The sequence below is a fragment of the Eptesicus fuscus genome, chromosome 18 (genome assembly GCF_027574615.1).
Source record: "Eptesicus fuscus isolate TK198812 chromosome 18, DD_ASM_mEF_20220401, whole genome shotgun sequence".
In the NCBI taxonomy this organism is placed as follows: Eukaryota; Metazoa; Chordata; class Mammalia; order Chiroptera; family Vespertilionidae; genus Eptesicus; species Eptesicus fuscus.
This window is the reverse complement of record NC_072490.1, coordinates 6,334,206-6,355,304: the sequence shown is the minus strand read 5'-3', so window position 1 is coordinate 6,355,304 and position 21,099 is coordinate 6,334,206. Positions and strand designations below refer to the sequence as shown.

The window sequence follows — 21,099 nt, the reverse complement described above, 5'->3', positions numbered from 1 at the left end:
CTCTGGTAAACCCACAAAGACGCCCTCCAGCCTTCAACACCGGTGACTCTTGCTTCCCAGAGCTAAAGAGGGCTCGAGTCAGAGGACAGTAAAGCCCTTTGGCTTGATGACAGACAAGAAACCAGACGCCTCTACCCAGCAAATCCCGTATTTGAGTCCAAAGCCTGTGTGTAGGGGAAGGTCTGAACGTACCTCGTGGTTTCTTCTTAGTCCTGTGCCTCATTCCTGGGGGGGCACTTCCTCAGGAAGGTAAACCCTGGATTTACCCACATATTTCCTCCCGAGTAAAACGAGGAGAGTGGTCTTTACCTCAGAGGGCCTCTGGCAGAAATCACAGGCCCCATGAGAAGAATGACAAGAAACAAATACACAGGGAGGCCTAAAGTAGGGCTACAGGTGTGAGTATGCCAAAGTTTATTCTTGTATTATTACTATGTTATTGTATGAACAACTGTAAAGCTGCTTTTGCCCCGCCCTGTATCATCCACGTCGACAGGATAATACAGAGGAGCTCTAACAGCTTCTCTCAGACCCACTCAGGTCCTAGGGAAGGAAAACGCACAATACCAGGTTCCAGGAGCGCCAAGCCGATGCAGCGGAGACTGTATGACTCGGAGCCGTGAAGGTCAGATGCCTCACATACAGCACACGCCGAGGGGCTCGAGCAGTGCCATCGCATACACACAGTCCTCCGGTTAACCCGCCGCAAGGTCAGCCCTGGGTCCCAGGTGTTGCAGTTCCTTGAACAGTTAGTTCCACGTCAAATAAAATACTAACCAAAAAGGTGTTAGCTCTTTCATCTTTTAGGGAGTTTAGTCCTACATTTAGGATTCCATAATTTTTTTAAATAAGCAAAGCCTCTCAAATACATGAGCCTGAAGAGGGCATCTGCTTCATTGCAGGTGACACCACACTTCCGAGGTGAAAACTAGGAGGGCTTTCTCTCCGGGAGTCCTGCCTGCTCCTTCGCTTTGAGTTCTTCCAGTTTCCTCTCATAGCAATTCATGAAATAATCATCGGGCTCAATCCCCGTGTTCTTCAGGTTTTCCATGATCTTTTCCAGTCTGGGGACCGATCGGGCTCCCTCAACCTTTCTTGTGCTCAGGTACAGAGTGAACTCCTGGAAATCCAGGAGCTTACAGGTGTCCACAGAACAGATATTCCTGATATCATTAGTTCTATCCAAATGAGGGAAAAACACCAGTCCCGACAACTTCTCCAGGTCCTGAAGGCTCACTTGGAATTCACTGAGTTGGGGTTGGAAGCCGATGGCTTCATTGGGCACCACAAAGGCCCCTAGTGCCAGCGGTTCGGTCGACTCTGGGCTTCTGCGAGCCAGGATCACCTTATAAAGGTGGGAGGGGACTGCCACGTTGTCCTCACCAATCACCTAAAAACAAAGCAGCCATATTAGTGATGCTCATCAACGCTAGCAGTTCCCAAATGTTCCCTGTGAAAACTTTAGGTGCATTTCTAAAAATGCACTTACAAGATACCCATCGCAATGAACTTACATTCAACTGCCAAAGGTAATAAACCAAAATACAGAGTCACAAGGAAGATGAGCATTTAGTAGGCAGTTTCTGATCACATTCTTAAAAATGATGCCACCCCAGAGAGCAGGGGTCACATCTCTGCTCTATAGGACAAAGGGATGCCAGGAGTCCTGGGTTTTTAATGGGCAAGAAAAGCTGTAATTTTCACTTCATCTCATAATCAGAACTTCTGGTCTCTAAACATTTAAAGGTCAAACTGCCAGCTTGGGAACGCCCGCTCTAGAAATAAAAAGATGGTCTTAGTTTATCAAGTTCACGAGGGACCTCAACAAACAGCCTTTACTTTTCAAATGAAGTGCTACATGTAAACGCTGCGTGCTCGGAGGCTTGCACACTCTGGGGCCAGACACAGACCCCCGCAGGTCATCAAATCCAACCCTTTGGAAAGGTGTCCACACAGCAACAGAGCCAGGGCCAGGCCTGGAAACCTGGCTGCTTGTGTAGCTAGCTGGACTGTAATGATAAAATAACTCTGTTATGAAACCTTTTCAAATTTCCTTCCAGTGGGTTTAAAAGCCCTATCTGTTTTCTCACAAAGAAAACTGCACATGCATTTCCTTAATGGTCTCCCGTAAAACAACACAATCCAGCACCACTGAACTCAGGCCCCACTGCCCTTCTCCGGCTCCTTGGCGAGGCCTCCTTCCCGAGCGACCCTGCTGCTGCGGGGGCCCTGCTGGGGCAGATGAGGCAGAGGGCTGAGAGCTGCAGAGGGCTCTCTGCTTTCCCCAGGCTCCTACCTACATGGCACGCAGCCTGAAAACTCCGTGGCAATCTGCTGTCTGGCACGTACAGAGGTCCCGCTGCCAAAACCAAGTGCAGAGCCGCAGGGAAGGCCCGTCCCAGGAAAGATTTCTATAACTAACTGTCTCTGAAGTTAGTGAAAATGGCTGATGAGGGAGCAGTTTAAAGTCTATGAAATTATACAATCTACAGACACAACACCCCCACCCCCTCCAACCAGTCACGTATGCAGCTGGGGGAAAAACACACTGAAGGTGAACTCCATGGAGGTCTCCACTGAGCCCGGAGATCACCAGCAGATGTTAATTCAGCTATGCAACCCAGGGGTCCTGTGCCTGGCACTGCTGGAAACACTGAAAGGATGAAGCTTGAAAGTAAATACCTGCTCTCCAGAGCTTCCCATCTAGAGGAGGAATCCACACACAGCTTTCACTCAGGTAGGATGTGGTGAGACACCACTGCAGAGCGCAGCAACAGCACTAAGGGGGTGGGTGCAGGGGAGTTCCGCTGCAGCTGAACCATAATGTACACGGGGGGAGTTTAAATGAGCGTCAAGTGTTCCAGGCACCAGCTGGGGAGCCTGAGGTTGAGCAAATCCTTAGTGCCACCTGGCGGACATCCTCCATCACTACAGTACAGTTCTCGGACCAACTGAAAGGAGCCTTGGAGACCATTTGATTATTTTCTCTCCTCAGGGGCTCTTAGTCTACAAACAAATGGCAATTTTCAAAAACAATTAATTGGTCATGTTCATTTGCTGCCAACCAGGGCTTCTAATCCAGTTCATTCAATTCCAGCCAAAAGCAAATAAGTTTGACACTTTAAGAATCATCGTTTTACCTCAAGGAAATGCATTATTTCTATTAGGTTTTCAAAAACTCACAATACCTAGAGGACCTCTATTACTACTTTTGAGAAACCTCAGAGACCAAGAAGTTCCTACTAATCACAAGGTGTGATTCTTCCACCCACGACCTTCTCACAGTATTTCAACAAAGAGGGAAAAAATACTATCCCTGGAAATAAAGAGAAAAATGAAAACTTAAGTCACTCACTATCCTTTTTGATTCAGTCTGCTTTGTTCTCAAGAAGTAAACATCTTTAAAATAATATAGAAACCAGTCCTATTTGGAAATTGAGAAAGCCCAACGTTTCTTTCTTGAATTTAAGACTTAAAAAACAATCCTGAAGTATTTAGAGCTATCATATTCTTTGTAGACAATTCAACCTACATAATAAATGTCTCCACTTTTAAGAAAAATGGAAGACTTTCCGAAAATGTTTCTAGACGACTAGGGCACCGAAGCAGAATGGTTCAGTGCCCTAAATCCCAGAGTCCTGGTCACGTCCTGTCTGTGCCACTAAGCTGTAAGACATGCCCACCAGTAGCTCCTTCACTGATTCATAAATAGGTAATAATCCCAACTCTGCCCATTTCATAGGATAGTTATGAAGATACAAAGACATGTTCATTAAAAAAAGAGGTTTTTTTAATCTGCAAGACTTTAATATAAAAAGCTGTTTTTGTAGTGCATGTCATTCAAAAGACAAGAATGCAACTGGTACAAAAGCTGGTTCTGCAGAGGAACCGAGGGGAAACCTGGGGTCAAGCAAGACGAGACCAGTTAAGGGAGACACTAGGGTTTCAGGAGGAGAAAGCATGGATGCAAATGATGCCCTAAAGAGAGGACATGAAGACTTAACACAAACAGAACCCTCTCCACAGGTGACTTAGGTATAAAAATACTTTACAAAAGAAATCCTTGATGCTGTCCAAATAGCAAAAAGCACTGAACTCTTGTCAAGATTGTAACGAAAACTGGAAATCAACTGGGAGTGACTAGAGAATACAATCTAGATAAAACCATACCCTGACACTCACTCGGGACTTGAAGTTAGTTTTAGTAGGAGCTGGCCTGGGTGTGTTTCCTTCCGTGTAAGAGACAGAAATGACAATTTGTTGCCTTCCCCCACCTCCATCCCTACCGCCCAAGTCCACACACACAGGGCTGGGCCGTCATGATGCATCAGCGACCAAAGACACCAGCAGCAAACACTACCCAGTCTAAGTCTGCCGTTCTTCACATCAACTATGCCTCAGGTGAAACACTAAGCGGGATCGTGAGAAAAACATCGGTACCTGCCAGAACCAGACAGATGTAAGATACTTGGGTTTCAAAAATAAAACTGTTGGACACATCGAGAAACGAAGCCCTTAAAAAAGTCATGACAATCACGTGAAAGAAACCATGACCCTATATAATAAAGAGCTAATATGCTCATTAGACCCAACAGCAGAACAACGGTCCGGATGACCTTCCAGACAAAGCCAGGGCTGTGAGGGCCAACCCCCTTGCACGAATTTTGTGCATTGGGCCTCTAGTAATGTCATAAATCGGGACTCCATACCTGAGAGGACAGAGAACAAGAAAAGAGGGAATCACACAAGGTGTGGAAAGTCAGCAGGAACGTGGCCAGCCGTGTGCCATCTGCTTTGTAGAGTCTCTGCAGGTGCTGCAGCAGCGCAAACCCCGGGACAGACCTCTCCCACTGGGGTGCCTGCTCTGGGCACGGGCCTGGAGACTGTCACGTCACCGTAAAACAAACCTTATCTCCCCAGATGTCAATTCTACTTGAATATTAACCAGTAAAATAATTTATTTTTCAATTAAACAGATACAATGAAAAGGTTTGTCTAAAGATAAAAATGGAATTTTTTTTTTAAATTACTCCCTGATCACTTCAAGTGATGCCTTAAGACCCCTGGGCATGTGTCCCATGCCCTCCGCTCCAGGAGTTGGTGACAGTTGGTTAGTAATGCTGTCGAGGGAAAGACTGTTAAGCACCTCTGTTACCACCACCACACCGGGTTGTAAAATCTGAAGCTCACTCTGTTGACAGGTCAATTATAATGTTCAGGCCAGAATCTTCAGGTATGTTTCCCTTGTCTGGAATCAATCTCTTCTGGAAACACGCACATCAGAGAAAGCACATGGATGACCTCAGCTATAAAAAAGGGGGTGATTCTGATTAGAGCTGTCAGATGACTCACTTCTGGTAAAATCACTGCTACTAATATTCCCTGAGGCTCACATTCACTCATGTCCTATGATGCTGTGACCCTTCCCTACATATTCTAAGAGACATTTCTGCCTGCCTGTGAGGAATCCTCCTCTTGACCCATTTTCTGCTATTTTTGCACGCTAGCAAGTACCACTTCTAACTGCTCTCCATCCACACTACCTTTTTCCTCCTGGCCTTAAGCTTTTGTATATGAGGAGTGCAGCAATCCCTCGGGAGACTTTTGAGAGTTCAGAGAACAATGCTCTGCATAACTGGCAATTCTCATACAAGTCGACAGACCCATGCTTGCATCTCGCCTTTGACAATTACTAGCTATGTGACTTGGACTTGACCGCTCAAAACCTCAATTTCCTTACCTACAGAAGAAGATAACTACTACTTGTATATAAGGGCTGTTTGTGAGGACTGAATGAGATAGAAGTATAGAGCTATTTATACACTGTGTGGTATATGTGGCCCTCAATACATACCATTCCATTTGCTTCACTTCATACAAAGTATACACATGTAGGCTTCATGCTAGATAGAAATCTAAATAAATACCCTTATTTTTATTAGATACATTCTCCTAAGATAAGGTTCAGAGAATACTTGTAAATAAGCAATAAATATTAAATGGCGGGATCTGAGAAAACAAAATGCTTCCGGGCACTCAGAATTCCCTGGGAAATAGGAATTCACAACTCATATTTATTCCTTGTGAGGAACAGACCAACGTCTAGGGCTGGGCAATGCTGTGCCCCCTTTCTCAGCATCACTAAAGGACATGGTCTTACCCACAACTGTCTTACATGAATTGCCAGCAAACAGCTAACTTTTTATCTGGGCACTCAAGGTTTTTAACACCTGGCCCCAACCACCTTTCCTTCTATTTTTGTCTCTTTCCTAATATGAACGCTCCAACCCAAATGTCAGGAGCTCACTGCGTCTCAGCACAGATCCTACCTTTTTCTCTGTCTTCTGTTTTCTTTCCGTGTCTGTTTTCCTTAACCAAATTATATGTCCATGCATACATAAATTTCTGGCCCAATTAAAGTGGCAAGCTCTGAGACAATTTTTCCAATTTACTTAGTGATTATATTTTGCTTTAGATATAGACATAGATATATACTGATATGCTAAAGATTTTCAGTTTAAAATTTCACCTGAACACAAGTTCCATTTGAAAAATAATGCTAAATCTAACAAAAGCTGTTAGCTGATTACAGAGAAATTGTTAGTAAAAAATAAAATACATAAAGGTAGATTTTACTTTGATATGATTCCAAGAATGAAAAACTATATGCCTCACCAGAAATATAGATTTCTATTAACATTCAACTCTACATACACATCCCTCTCTCCCTCTCTCCCTCTCTCCCTCTCTCCCTCTCTCTCTCTCTCTCTCTCTCACACACACACACACAGTATGCTTTCTTTATGACCAGGGACTATACATCTCATTCTCAAAAAACAGAGAAAAATTGAAAATGGAAAGAAAAGGCTCCCAACAGCGAGCCACTAAAGAATAGAATTCACATACTTCTTTCTTAAGGCTCTCTCCACCTATTATAAAAGGCTAAAAATAAATGTGGTGAACACACATGACAAGCCAAACAGCCGACCGAGCACTCAAGAATCAACTTGTCATCCAGACCTTGGTTTCTAAATACCAATCTCCATTAAAAGGAACGAGGGCTTCTCGGAAAAATGGATAATCCCAGAGTTTGGCCAAGATGAGCCTGGACAATCATGTTACCCCAGAAAGTAGGAAATGCTAAAATGAAGATTAGAACGTGTCCAAAGGACACAGGCAACAGCTGGAAGGGGCTCCCACTGCCTAATATGGGAAAATCTGAGCATCAAAATGAATACACAGGAAACTGATTAAAACTCATTGAATAAGCCGAAGCCGGTTTGGCTCAGTGAATAGAGCGTCGGTCTGTGGACTGAGGGGTCCCAGGTTCGATTCCGGTCGGGGGCATGTACATTGGTTGCGGGCACATCCCCTGTGAGGGGTGTGCAGGAGGCAGCTGGTCGATGTTTCTCTCTCATCGATGTTTCTAGCTCTCTATTCCTCTCCCTTCCTCTCTGTAAAAAAAATCAATAAAATATATTAAAAAAAAACAAAAAACTCATTGAATAAACTAAGAGCCCATGAGTTCACACTGATAATAAATATGAAGGATAAGCTCTTCCTCAGTAGAATGCCAACTAATAAATGTAGAAGGGCCCTGACAGGGTGGCTCAGTTGGTTAGAGCGCTGTCTCATGCACCAAAAAGGTTGCGGGTTCAATTCTCAGTCGGGGAGTGTGGCAGGCAACCAATAGATGTTTCTCTCTCTTCTCTCTCCCTTCCTCTCCCTCTAATATCAATAAATATATCCTCTGGTGAAGATTAAAAAACAATGTAGAAGGAATAAGAATTAGAAAATCGTCATTTGGCAACTATTGTAGTAATAACTGATTCAGGCAAGAATCATTAACAGGTGCTAAAACTAGCAGGTGAAGGGAAGAAAATTTACATGGTCTCCAAGTATTTCCAGAGATCACTAATTCATTTCAAAGGGAAAATGGTAAGTGAGCAGTGAATGGATCTGCAGGAAACCACCTTGACCACGTGACCAAAGCGATTACCGTCAATAGCAGGACAAACAAATCACATGCATCCTGAAACGACCACTGAGGCGCACACAGGAGCACCGCTGTGGTGTGCTGCCAGAAACATGACTGACCCAAGTCACGAGGAAACAGACCCAATTTGAGAACATACTGCAAAACCGGCCTGTATTCCTCAAAATGTCAACGCATTAAAGACAAAAAGGCTGCAGGACTGACTGTCTCAGGTTCAATGCATCATCCTGGATTGCATCCTGAATCAGTTCTCCACTGATCAGCCCTTCCTCGAGGTGCTTTCGTCACCTGCCATCTGGGACACCACTCTGCTGATTCTTCTGCCTCAAAGGTGGCTCCTTCTGTCTCCTTTGCTGGACGACCCTCCTCCTCTCAGCCTCTAAATGTCGGAGTTCTCCCTGGTTCAGATCTCAGATCTGTCCTCTTCTATCTATACTCATTTACATGATCTCATCAGAGCTTTAAATACTATCTGTGTGCTGACCATTCCCAACAGCCTCTCCTCTGAAATCCAAACTCCCAGCCTAACTATTCAACATCTCTATTTGCACCTCAACAATCGCAAATGTACACAGGCAAAGCACAACCCGATTTCTAGCCCCTAGACCTGCTCCCTTCTGGTCTTCATCTCAGACTGAAACCCGAGGTGCTATCCTTGCCTCTTTCCCTCTTATTCTATTACTAATCCATTAGGAAGCCCCACGAGTTCTACCTGCAGGGCACATCCGACATCAGGCCACTTCTCACCATTTCTACCACCGACACCCTACTCAAGTCATTATTATTTCTCACTTAGACGATTCCATTAGCCTCCTAATTGGTCCCCTATTTCCACCTCTTTTCTGTTCTTCACACGCAGCAGCCAGCCTGGGCTTTAAAAATGTAAATGAGACTATGCCACTATCCTGATCAAAACCTCACAAGTGTCCTACCTCACTTAACGCAGCCCAGACTTCCCCCCAGGGCCTCCCCCATGATTTACTCCCTTCTTTCTCCTCCGTGCGCTCTCGGCTCCAGCCACACTGGCATTCTTGCTGTTCCTGAACACACGGAGCTAAATCTCGCCCGTGTCTTGTGCTTGCTTGACAACTCTTCACATGGGTTGCTCCGTCATTTCCCTTAGATTTCTGCTCAACCTCACTCCCCGAGTGGCCTCGCCTTTCTTTGCCACCCCCACTGTAACTCTCTACAGGTCTTACTTTTCCTTGTCATTTTGTTGATAGTGTATCTCCCTCCACTATCATGTAACCTCCATGTAACACACACAGAAGCACACAGAACAGCACCAGGTATATCTTGGAAGCTTAGTACATGTTTGTTGAATAAGAATAAAAGAAAGGGAGAGCAGGAGAGAGAGGCAGGGAGGGCGTAAACAAGTAGTCTAAACTAGAAAGGAAGTCAGGGGCTCCAAGAATAATGTCTCAAGAAGAAACTGATTTACCTTTTTAAAAAATAGTGATAAGGGTAAATGCTCTGAGTTAGAAAGTAAAAGCATATTATTACATTTTTAAAAGCAGTAATTATATTACTGTACACTGCCACCTTTACTTCCACTTCTCAGGTTTTTGCTTGTGGCAATACTCATCTCAAGTGGCAGAGCCGTAATGATATAGAGTTATATCTACTTCTTTACAAGTCCAAACATACTACTTATACATTCCTAACACTATAAATGCTGGTTTTACATTTCCGACAGACCCAGGATGATAAACTCGACGACCTCCAAGAGCTAAAGGGAAAGTGTAAGTGGGTGAAACGGGCCGGGTGGACCACGGTGAACCGACGAGCTTGCGCTCTGCCTCGGGAGCAAGCTGCTGCCCTCATCTAGTGAGCGGTGCCTGTGGGAACCTCTGCCAAGTGTGATCGAGTCATCTGACGCGTTTAAGGGAAGCTGCACTCTGGATTTATGTGACAACTCCCAATTATCAAACATTATCAACGAGTTCAAAAACAACAGACTGTGCAAACCAAATAAAGCCTCAGTTTATAACCTCTGATATAGGCAAAGCTTGGACTAAATTATAGCTAGCAAACATAAATGTTAATACTGTTCAGTAAGTGAAATAAAAAGTAGAAACCAGGAGGAGATTATAATCTCATACAAAGAGCATAAGCCTGAATGGTAAAACATGTCCCTACCTGGTAACTAACTATTTTCTTTCCATCACTTCCAGTCTGAGGTAAGGTCAACGGCCCAGATACAATCCAAACATCTTCAAACCTCTCTGTCAGTTCTCGGCAGTACATTTCTATTCTGAAAAACAATGCAAAAAAAATGTATGATATTCTCACAGGCTTAAACGTAGAAAAGCAGCAAACCATACCATGTCCCTAGGAAAGATGCCAAGGATACTTAGAGACATTAATATAAACAAGAGATATGGCACAAGACATTATAAGCATGTAAGCAATGCTTTTCCCAGTTTGTTTACCACATAAAAAAAAAATTAAAAATCACACACATTAATACAATTATCTACATTTTACTCTGTGTGCATTGTGTTCATTTTAGAGCTGAAATTTTGTTTTGTTTTCTCCCTTATTTTTCTATGCTGTAGTTCTTAAACTTTTACAAGAATGAAATATCATTCCAACTAAGTTGATCTTTTATTTAAGTACTAGAGGCCTGGTGCACAAATTCGTGTACGGGTGAGGTTCCTCGGCCTGGCCAGTGATCAGGGACGATTGGGGCCGGCTGGCCGGGGGAGGGACCCTGGGAGGTTGGCTGTGGGAGCACATTGACCACCAGGGGGCAGCTCCTGTGTTGAGCATCTGCCCCTTGGTGGTCAGTGCAAGTCATAGTGACCAGTTGACAGGTCTTTCAGTCAACCAGTTGTAATGGTCACTTAGGCTTTTATATATATAGATTCCTATTGTGGGGCAATTGGGTTTATCCTCACACTTCTTATATAGTGCAACATTATATTAATTCCTTAGGATAAATTTCAAGGGCCAAACTTACTTAATTGAATATCTTAATGACACTTGATTATATGTCATACTAATATTTTTAATGGGATTATCCCACTTTATAAACTGCAAAATGACACAGCAGTTTTATGGCAATCTTTACCACACTGGGATGTGTCACTTAAAAACTGTTTTTGCTCATTTACTGGATAAAAATGGCCATTAGTTTCAATATGCACTTCTTATACTGCAGTTGAGTTTTATGAGAAAACAATGCATGTCACCATTCCTGTTTCATTATCTAAAAAGTAAAGTCATAGCATATATGCCCAATAACAAAGTAGAGTTTTCCTCCCCAAAATATATCTCTTAGGATATTAAACGCTTCCATATGTTTGCAATCAGACAGAATATGAAAAGGAAACCATAGGACAAATATCCCAGATTTTCAACAAATAATTTACAAGAAAAAAAGGGGGGGGGGGGACTTACAGATTAAAAGGGACTGAAGAGAAGTATCACCCAAATCTACATGTAGACCTTGGTTAAAGCCTGATTCAAATCAATCAACAACAAATTAAAGACAATCAGGAAAATTTGAATACCGACTATAAAATTGGTAATAAGGAATTACTATTAAATTTTTGAGGGGCAATAATAAATAGTACCATAGTTATATTTTAAAAGGATCTTTTATCTTTTAAAAATATGTACTGAAATGGTAAAATAACGTATCTATGACCTGCTTACAATAATCTGAGTAAGGGGGGTTATGTTGACAACAGATGCAGTCACGACTAATAAGCCCTGCAGTTACCTGTAGTGCGCAGGTGCTCTCTTAATTATTTTATTCCACAAAAGTACTATTTGGGGAAAACACATCAACTTGAAACAATCTCATTCAGTGCTAGTTTTAAATGCTTAAAGAGATACGCTGACAGAACTGATTTAAAACCGGTTAATGGTTATATTTAGTTGTACCAATTTCTTTTTTTAAAGCTAGCAACTCTTGAAATACAAGTAGAGAAAAACACAGTGTTTTCTGGACATATTAAAAAATATTTTATGCCTTAGCAATAGTACTTTCTTCCAGAATTTGACTTCTGACCAATGGCAAACATGATCAAAATGACTGGCTATGTTCTGAAGTCCGTCCTCCCATAGAAAACTATACTCCTGAAATACAGCAAGAAAACTAGTCCAAAATACTTCATGGAAGTACTTCCACTAGAAATAGCTTTTGAAAAACAAAGACAGAAACAGCTGATAAACAACTAGCAAATTCTCCTCACATCATTCATCTCCCACAGAATCATACCTTTAAAACTCTCACCTCACCTGTTCCAATATCCAGCATTATTATCAAAATCCTGAGGCACAATATTAGAAAGGTAGAAGGTTTCAGCCATGGCTTTCTGTGAAAAGAAAGAACAAGAGTAACTTGTACTGAAATACCTTCCCCCTGGAGATTTTACAAAGCAGAGAACACCACTCCTTATTCATGCAATTACAGTAACTACTTATTTAGATAAAGGAAAGCCAGAGGTATGCCAGGGCACAAAGTCATTATTTTCAATAATGGTTATTCAAAATAAGGACTATAACAAAATAAGTAGATGGGTGTGCTAGCTTTCTTCATAATTTATAAAACTCAAACCTATAGTGTAGATTCTAAGAACTAAAAGTTTCCAATATGAAGCTAAAGAGTTTTACCCTAAATTCTGGTTTTAAGCCTCTGGCAGTTTTTCCAAGGTCAGCTTTCAGGAATTTTATTTAAGTAGTACAGTGCATACATATTAGTTCAAAAGTGGCAGAGAAACATTCTTGTTCTGGCCAATACGTGTTCATTCATTTTGCACTTCTGACTCGTAAACACAGAGCTCTGTTAAGTGTATTTCCTTTCGTTGAGCTACACTAACTGCCAAAGCCAATTACCTTCTCTTCAAACAGTGACTCTCACCCTCGGCTGCACACTGGAATAACCCAGGGAACTTTAAAACATGGATGCCTGGCCCGGCCAGTGGCTCAGTTGGTTGCGCATCCATCCTGTGCACCCAAAGATTACTGGTTTGGTTCCCAGTCAGGAAACAGACCTGTGTTGTGGGTCTGGTTGGGGTATATATGGAGGGCAACAAGTTGATGTTTCTCTCTCTCCCTTCCTTCTTCTAAGCATGTCCTCAGGTGAGGGTGCCTGGGTTCCACCACCAAGAGTTTGACTTACCTGCTCGGGGTTACAGATCTGGGCATCAGGAATTTTTAAAACTCTCCTAGGTGACTACAATGAGTACCTCAAGTTGAGAACCACTATCTTAATGATGACAGTCACCAACAATTCATGCAGTAAATGTCAATGTCATAAAAGACATGTATCTTCTTTTTTAGCACAGAAATTATCCTGAATTAAAGGAGACTGGAGACATAAGACAACCTAAATGTATTATGTGATTCATAATTGGATACTAAGATCCAAAAAAAGCTGTAAAAAACATAATTAGAACAATTTGGCATATCTGAAATGCAAACTGTATATTAGAAATTATTGTACAAATATACAAAAACACATCTGCACATATTTTTGGGCATAATGACACTCTTGTCATATCTACAAATATTCTTTCTTAAATGATACCATCTCCTAAGCCATATATTTTGAAATGAAGTGTTATGTCTGTGATGGTTAAAATTTTATACACACACATGTAAAGTAAATGTATCCAAATGTGTTTGCTGTCCTCTTTTCCACTTTTCTACAGGCCTGACATTTTTCAAAATAAAAACTAGTATTTTGCTCCTTTTGGCTTTCAGTTCCCTTTACATAGCATTGGCTTTCCTCAACCTGCTTAAAACTGTCTCAGCATCTGAGCAAGAAATAAAGTCGGGGGGGAAATAGAGTATAGAAAACCTCAAGTTTTACGGTTTGGCTGCTTGGCTATTAATCTCCAAGTCCCACGGTACAAGGCCAGCCCCACAGGCCCATCCCTCCCCCACAATATGCCTACAGATGAAAACTTGTTATTTCCCGCTGGAGCCATGTGTCCTCGTGACCACCCACTTCCAATGTAGTCCTTGTTGAAGGCACTGAAGGTTGGAGGGATGTTGGGATCAGGCTTGAATTTGCAATTTCTTCTGTCTGCAGCACCTGAAGAAAAACACACAAAATGAGTAAGTTATCAGTAGACAATGTCCCTCACAATCCTCTAAGCAAGGCAAGCTGGTTGCTCTGGCCAGTATCTCTCTGAGCAGCTAGTAGTTAGTGACTGCATGCATGTGTCAAGTTCCTGGGATAGTTCAGATACTTCATCTGAATTTAGCAAGGACTAGTCTAGGAAAGAATGCTTTTCATACAGTGTAGCTAACTTTTGTTTCTGGCCTTTCAAGTTAAAGGGGGAAATATTTCCCGGATAATATTTACATAAAAACAATAACCAATTAAATAGCTGAGCTGTCTAAATAAAAAGCTTAGCTACTAAATAAATTCTTGCTTTTTAAAAAGACCCCCATATACTATATTTTGTACAACTGTATTTGACAAGTTTACATGGATTGAAATAATGGATATATATAGACACAAAACAATTTGTTCTGGGCAGGCACAGCCTAGCGGAGGGGGAGAGTGTCTCTGATATCTTGCTTACTGCCTCTTAAGCCATGACAAAACAAGTATTTAAGTTATGAGCTCAATACAGAAAATTTGTGAAATAAAATATCTAAGTACCACATGGGAGAGAAGAAATCTCAATTTTACTTATATTCTGATACCTCCAGAATAGTGTGCCACAGTGGACATCAGCAAATCCTAACTCTACATTTTCTATCATTAGGACAGAACTTATTAAGTTACAATTATGATAGATGGAATATACTGACTGCTACTGGGGAAAAAAAAGTGTAAAATGGAGATCAATAACGTTACTGACTGCAATGTCATTTCATTCAGCCAGGAATAATTTTTAAATTATTAGATTCCAAGCTTCAGAGTAAAGTATCCAATACCTAGCTTTTTAGAATCTTCATAAAGAAAAAGTTACTGGGTATACAGAAGAATTATTAGTAAACTTATCCAAGTGTCACTACCACTGAAATCACTTCCTTGCATGCCTGACGCTCACTGCCCTTGAAAACTCATTTGTGGGCATTTCTGAAGGCCTAGGATGCAGATGCCTTCCTGGAGCATGCATATAAATTCACTTCTTCTATCAGGTGTCTGGAGGCATCAGCAGGGGAGGACATTCCAAACCAAGCTCAGGACTTAAGCTTCCTTGAGCTGTCCAGGCGACATGGCTTTAACCTACAAGTCTGCACAGGCAGTCTGTGGCTCGACTTCCCCAGAAGAAGCTTTTATTCTACTTTTTGACCCTTCTCTGCTCAGGGCAAGACAACCTGCCATGTAGTCCCCTATGGTGGGTAGGCACGTTAGTTCTGGTTCTCCCTTCCCTAAGGGTGCAGCCCTCTGGGGATCTAGGTTAATGTTGGGAGGGTCTCCGATAAGACAATCTACCTTGGGTGGACCCTAGGTCTTGCCTTCAGTCCACCTCACCCTATAAGGCTGCAGAACCAAAGGCAATGTGGCTTTGGTTTGCCAGGACTGCCCTTACCTCTCTGGATTCTGGCTTTCTCCCAAATATAAGTTGGGAACCACCATCTTAATGATGAAAATCACCAACAATTAATGCAGTAAATGTCAATGGTATAAAAAACATTTATATTCTTTTTTGGCAGAGAAATTGTCCTAAATTAAAGGAGACTGGAGACATATGACAACTAAATGTATTATGTGATTCATAATTGGATACTGGATCCAAAAGTAGCTGTAAAGAACTAACTGAAACAATCTGGCAAATCTGAAATGCAAACTGTATTCTAGATATATAGCTTGGCAATTCTCCACTATCCTATTGACTCTGCATTTACGTGAGTGTATGATTTTTTAAAATATACCTTTTACATACCTAATAACATTCTTGCTTTTAGCAGGAGTTAGTCTGATTAACTTCATCATTACTAAAAACAACACGCTTTAAACTAAACTTAAGTAAATCACAGGTAGATTCCTTCCTGTTTTCAAATATAAGTAATTGGCTCTATTTTACCTCCTCAAACCTTACACAGCTCACGGGTTTATTATATGAAACTCAATGCTTTTCTTACATGCCCCTGAAAGAAATAACTTAGTAGCAGGATAAAATTAGTTCAAGCCAAAATACCTTGTATCTTGGGAGAATTTTTGCATTTAATGGAAACTCATTAGGCTTGAGACTACATGAAATGAGTTTCCCTTGATGCAAATTTATAATCAAGTCTCAACTGCTATGATAACTGCTCATCAGTTTCTCTCTGGCGGCAAACACATTCCAAGCCTGCTGCTGTTATGCTGGTTGTGTGCACTCTATGGAGGCACACACTCATTTTAATAGCAGCATTTTTATATACATAAAGATGGCACATGTTGCAAAGCAAAGGAGATATAACCTGTGAGCCATATAGCAAATTAAGAGGCGAAATACAAAATAAGAATAGAACAACTATGACAAAAGGCAATATCCTTAATATATGAGAACTACTACAAATCAATTCAAAAAAGAATATCCCAACTGAAAATAGTAAAGGATAATTCACAAAGAAAGAATAATTTACAAAATAGTAATCCTCACTGGCAACCAATAAGTGCAAGTAAAATCAGCTATTAAACTGGTAAAGCCCAATAATGCCCATTATGGGTGAGGGTTGGGAGAGAGAGGACAAACAGTGATGACAGGAGAGGCAATTGAAATAATCTACCCAGAAATCAATTTGACACTGAGTATCAAGACCTGGTCATCTTAATTACAGGAATCTACCAAGACATAAGGACACATGAACAGACTTCACACACCTACCTACCTCTCCAGTCCCATTTCACATCATGTCCTCCCTTGCTTGCAGCCACTCTGGCCTTTAGTTTCCAAAGGAACAAAACTCTTCATACTAGGGCCTTCAAAGATGCAACTGTGCTTTCCTTTCTGCCTGGAATGCTCGTCGCTGTATTGCATGGCCCACCAACTCCTCTGCCAGCCCCCTGTAGGCCGCTTTGTTAAGAGTAGCCTCGCTGGGCGGTTTGGCTCAGTGGATAGAGCACCGGCCTGTGGACTGAAGAGTAGCCTCGCTAATCAAAATCAGGTTCTCCTGTTAGGATCTCTCCACTGTTCTTTAATTATCAAACCCAAAATGCAATCACATTTCCCTCAGAAAGTTATCACCAACTATGATTATAAATTAATGACTATGTGTTTGATAAGTCAACCCACACCCACTCCAACTCCAATTCAAAGTGCCATGAAGGCAGAGACCATCTACTCTGGTCACTAATATATCCCCAAGATTTAGCAGTGTCAGACGCACTAAAAGTAGTTGTGGAAATAATGAATGAATGTTGCTTATTGCAGCAATATTTATGCCTATTTATGTGTCAAGATATAGATCCTCTCAGCCCCTGAGGCAGCTGGGAAGGGTCTGGGGCTCCCTGACTGCCAGACAGGATCCATTTATCTAGTGAGCTACACAAACATCCTTTTCTAAACGTGCTGTGATGTGAAAAAGGTTGAGCTGATCACGAATGCCCATGTTCTAAATGTGGGAACATCTTTCAGTGATGTCTTTACTTCTAACCACCTACCCATTATCTTGCTTTTGGATATATGTTCAAGAACCCATCTAGGCACCCGCTTTGACTGGTCATAGGACAAGGCATGATTGGTGTAACACCTAGTCTCTGTTCCAGTTAAAGGAAATCCAAACTGTCCCAGGAGAGCCTTTTCTGCAGAACCTAAAAATGAAAAAAGGGGAAAAAACAAAAATAACCAAGTTAGTGACTCTAATTAGGAACAAAAAAATTGTAAGTAAAGGAAGAGGGGTAAGACTTACAACAGACTGGCTCAAAAGTTAATCAACCAAGAGATCTTGTTTTTGCAATTACTTATAACACAAAGAAGAGACTGTAGACAAAAGACAGGTTTTGCCTATATTCAGTTGTATAGTTATATCAAGATGAACTGTAGCTATCTCCTTCACTTTCAAATAAGGACCTGATCTGACTGCTCCTTCACATCAAAGTTTCAAATCTCTGCCCCACAAAGTACTGTGTATACAAAAGCATTAAAGGAAAAACTCTTGTCATTACTAGTCATTGGCATGACAATGAGCCGCCCTACTCATTATGTTTTAAGAGTTAATGTGGGGCCTGGCTGGTGTGGCTCAGTGGTTGTGCAGGAACCCATGAACCAGGGAGGTCACGGTTGGATTCCCAGTCAGGGCACAGGCCCAAGCTGCCAGCTGTCCCCAGGAGAGGCAGCCAATCAGTAATTCTCTCTCGTCATTAATATTTCTCTCTCTCTCCCTCTGCCTTTCTCTCTGAAATCAATAAAAAATATATTTTTTAAGAGAGTTAATATGGGGACTAAAGCACAGCCCTTTTAAATTTACTTATGGCCCTAACCGGTTTGGCTCAGTGGATAGAGCATCAGCCTGCGGACTGAAGGGTCCTGGGTTCGATTCCGGTCAAGGGCATGTACCTCGGATGCGGGCACATCCCCAGTAAGGGGTGTGCAGGAGGCAGCTGATGGATGTTTATCTCTCATCGATGTTTCTAGCTCTCTATTTCTCTCCCTTCCTCTCTATAAAAAATCAATAAAATATATATATTTTTTAAAAAATAAATTTATTTATGTATTTGTTAATCCTCATCTGAGGATATTTTTTCCATTGCTTTTTAGAGAGTGGGAGGGAAGGAGGAAGTGTAGAGGGAGGGATGGGGGAGAAAAAAGAGAGACACATTGATTGGTTGCCTCCCACATGCACCCCCAACCAGGATGGGGATCCAACCTGCAACCCAGGTACCTGCCCTTGACTGGAAATCGAACCCAAGACCCTTCAGTGCATGGTCAACACTCTAACCATTAAGCAACACGGGCCAGGGCTTACATATTTTTAAAAGTCATCATTCACTGACTATGCCTCCTGGTTCTGGTATTGCAGCAGCAAGACAGTAGCAAACCTGGCCTTTTTCCTGGCGGGAGAAACCCAGCACGCATTTCATGGGGGCTGCCTTCTCCAGTCTTTCCACAAACACTAGTTCTCTCGCTAAACCGAGTATCAGAGGAGCAAGTTAAACGAGCCCGTGGGGGAAGGTGTACGAGTGAGCAGAGCTCCTTCCCTTTGTCAAACACAGGGCACACCTGGTAACGTGGGGGTGTATCGGCTCTGAGGAAGGGCTCGCAGGCGTTCTTCCTTTGAACGAAGATAAACGGAGACCAGCCCACTCACGTGCTACAACTACGTGGGAATTCACTCATTCCTCCGCACGCGCTGAACGCCCGCTCCGTACCAGGTGCCCCAGTGATGATGGAGAACAAAACAGACGTGGCCCGCCTCTTAGGAGCTAACAACCCAGTGGCGGACAGACACGAACTCATCGACATCGTGATCAATACTTTGAGGGTAAGAAGAGATGAAATCCCCGGAGGAAAGACGTGGGTGGAAGAGGCAGCCTAGACGGGACGTGGGGAGCGGAGGCCGAGCAGGGAGACTGGAAAGGCCCAAACCACGGGCGGGGGGAGAGGGCCACGCGGGGAGAGAGGGCCCCGCGGAGAGAGAGCCACGCGGGGAGAGAGAGCCACGCGGGGAGAGAGAGCCACGCGGGGAGATGGAAGACGAGGTGGAAGACGATGGACTCACGCCCGACACCTGGGTCGGGGAAGGGAACGCAGGCCCAGGCTTACCTTCCGGCTCCCTCGCCGCCAACGCAGCCTCAGCGCCCTGACTCCGGAGGAACTGCAAGGCCGTGAGACCGGCTCCCGCGGCGCCCACCACAGCTCCGGCCACGAAGCCGCTGAAAAAGCGCCGAGAGCGCCCGAGACGGGTCGCAAAACTTTTGGCAGCCATCCTTGCCGCTGCCTTTGGCCACAGCGCACGCGCCCATGGCTCTGCTGCCGGAGAGCCAATCACAACCGCGGCACCGAGACGCGCATGCGCAACCGGAGGCTCGCCAGAGACTCGAGAGGCCCGGAATGCGCACGCGCGCGCCCTCTCCGCGGAAGGGCCTCGCGCGCCCCCTGGTGACAAACCTGGAGGCCCAAGCGCATCCCCCCTCCATCCCTGGTCCACTTGAACGTCTTGAAGGCTCAGTAATGGGTACATACCGTCCTGAGGGGGAAAAATACCTTGAGTCTAGTCCCACCTAATAGATGAGTAAGCCAATTGCGCATGGTTACACTAAGGTTCCGGAGAGCCTTGATTCTAACCCAGGTCTGATTCCAAAACCCGTGCCACGTTGGATGTCTTCGTGACACCTGGCTTTGAAGTCACAGGGTATACAAACCATAACTTCTAAAAATAACTTCGAACCCTAAGGATTTCCTTGACAAGACAGTACTCCATGGTACCCGCCCTTGACCAGGAATCGAACCCAAGACCCTTCACTGCATGGCCAACGCTCTAACCACTGAGCCCACTAGCCAGGGCTTAAATTTCTTTACTTTTCGCACTCCATTTAGGCTCAGGCTCCTGAATCAGAGTGCAGGAGCTCCCACCACCCCAACCCCCAAAAAACCCACCTTCTGTGTCCAGTTTCTTTTAGTGGAAAAGTTCCTTTGTTGGAGGGAAAATTCGACCATAGGACTCCTACAGTCCAACATCCCAGCGTTTCCAGCTCCAAGGGCCTCGTTCAAAACCGTGCCTTCCTCTCCTCTGTGCTCAGCATTAGGGGCACTCACTCATAAAAGGTGAACTTTCTAAACCCGAAAAGGCAAAAATAAACCAAACACTTGGACAACTGCTCCCTAAATAAAGGGCTCCTTTATTAGAAATTAGTCCCCAAGAATTCCAAGCAGGTTGTTTAATCCTTATAAAGGGGCACATAAAAAGGCATCAGCCCCACCAGAAGGATTCAAAGCTGATGCTTCTCCACTTACCCAATTTTAGTCACTGCAGAAAGCAGTGAGGGTGATTTCTGGGGCTTTCCGTGTTTTTGTTTTGTTAGATAGTAGAGACTACAATTATTTTATTAGCGGGGAACCACGTTTCATTTAGTGAGATAAGTCAGGAACTCCAAAACGTTAAGAGCTGGCTTGCTGATTCAGATCTGGGGTGGTGGCCCAAAACTCTGTTGTTGAACAGCTCAGCAAGTGACCCTGATCCTCAGCCACGCTTAGGAGGGGCAG

The 21,099-nt window shown here is 43.3% G+C and overlaps 1 protein-coding gene across 1 annotated transcript; it reads right to left on the bottom strand.

The window, feature by feature from the left end:
* Positions 1–385: 385 nt before the first annotated feature.
* On the bottom strand, positions 386–19,910 carry EXOG (exo/endonuclease G). Its single transcript, XM_008154880.3, has 6 exons — positions 19,660–19,910; positions 17,559–17,708; positions 13,906–14,045; positions 12,245–12,321; positions 10,136–10,250; positions 386–1,390 (listed from the first exon to the last, which is right to left on the bottom strand). Exons 1-6 carry the CDS (start codon positions 19,820–19,822, stop codon positions 929–931), a joined length of 1,107 nt encoding a protein of 368 aa, XP_008153102.2. The 5' UTR covers positions 19,823–19,910; the 3' UTR covers positions 386–928.
* Positions 19,911–21,099: the final 1,189 nt, after the last annotated feature.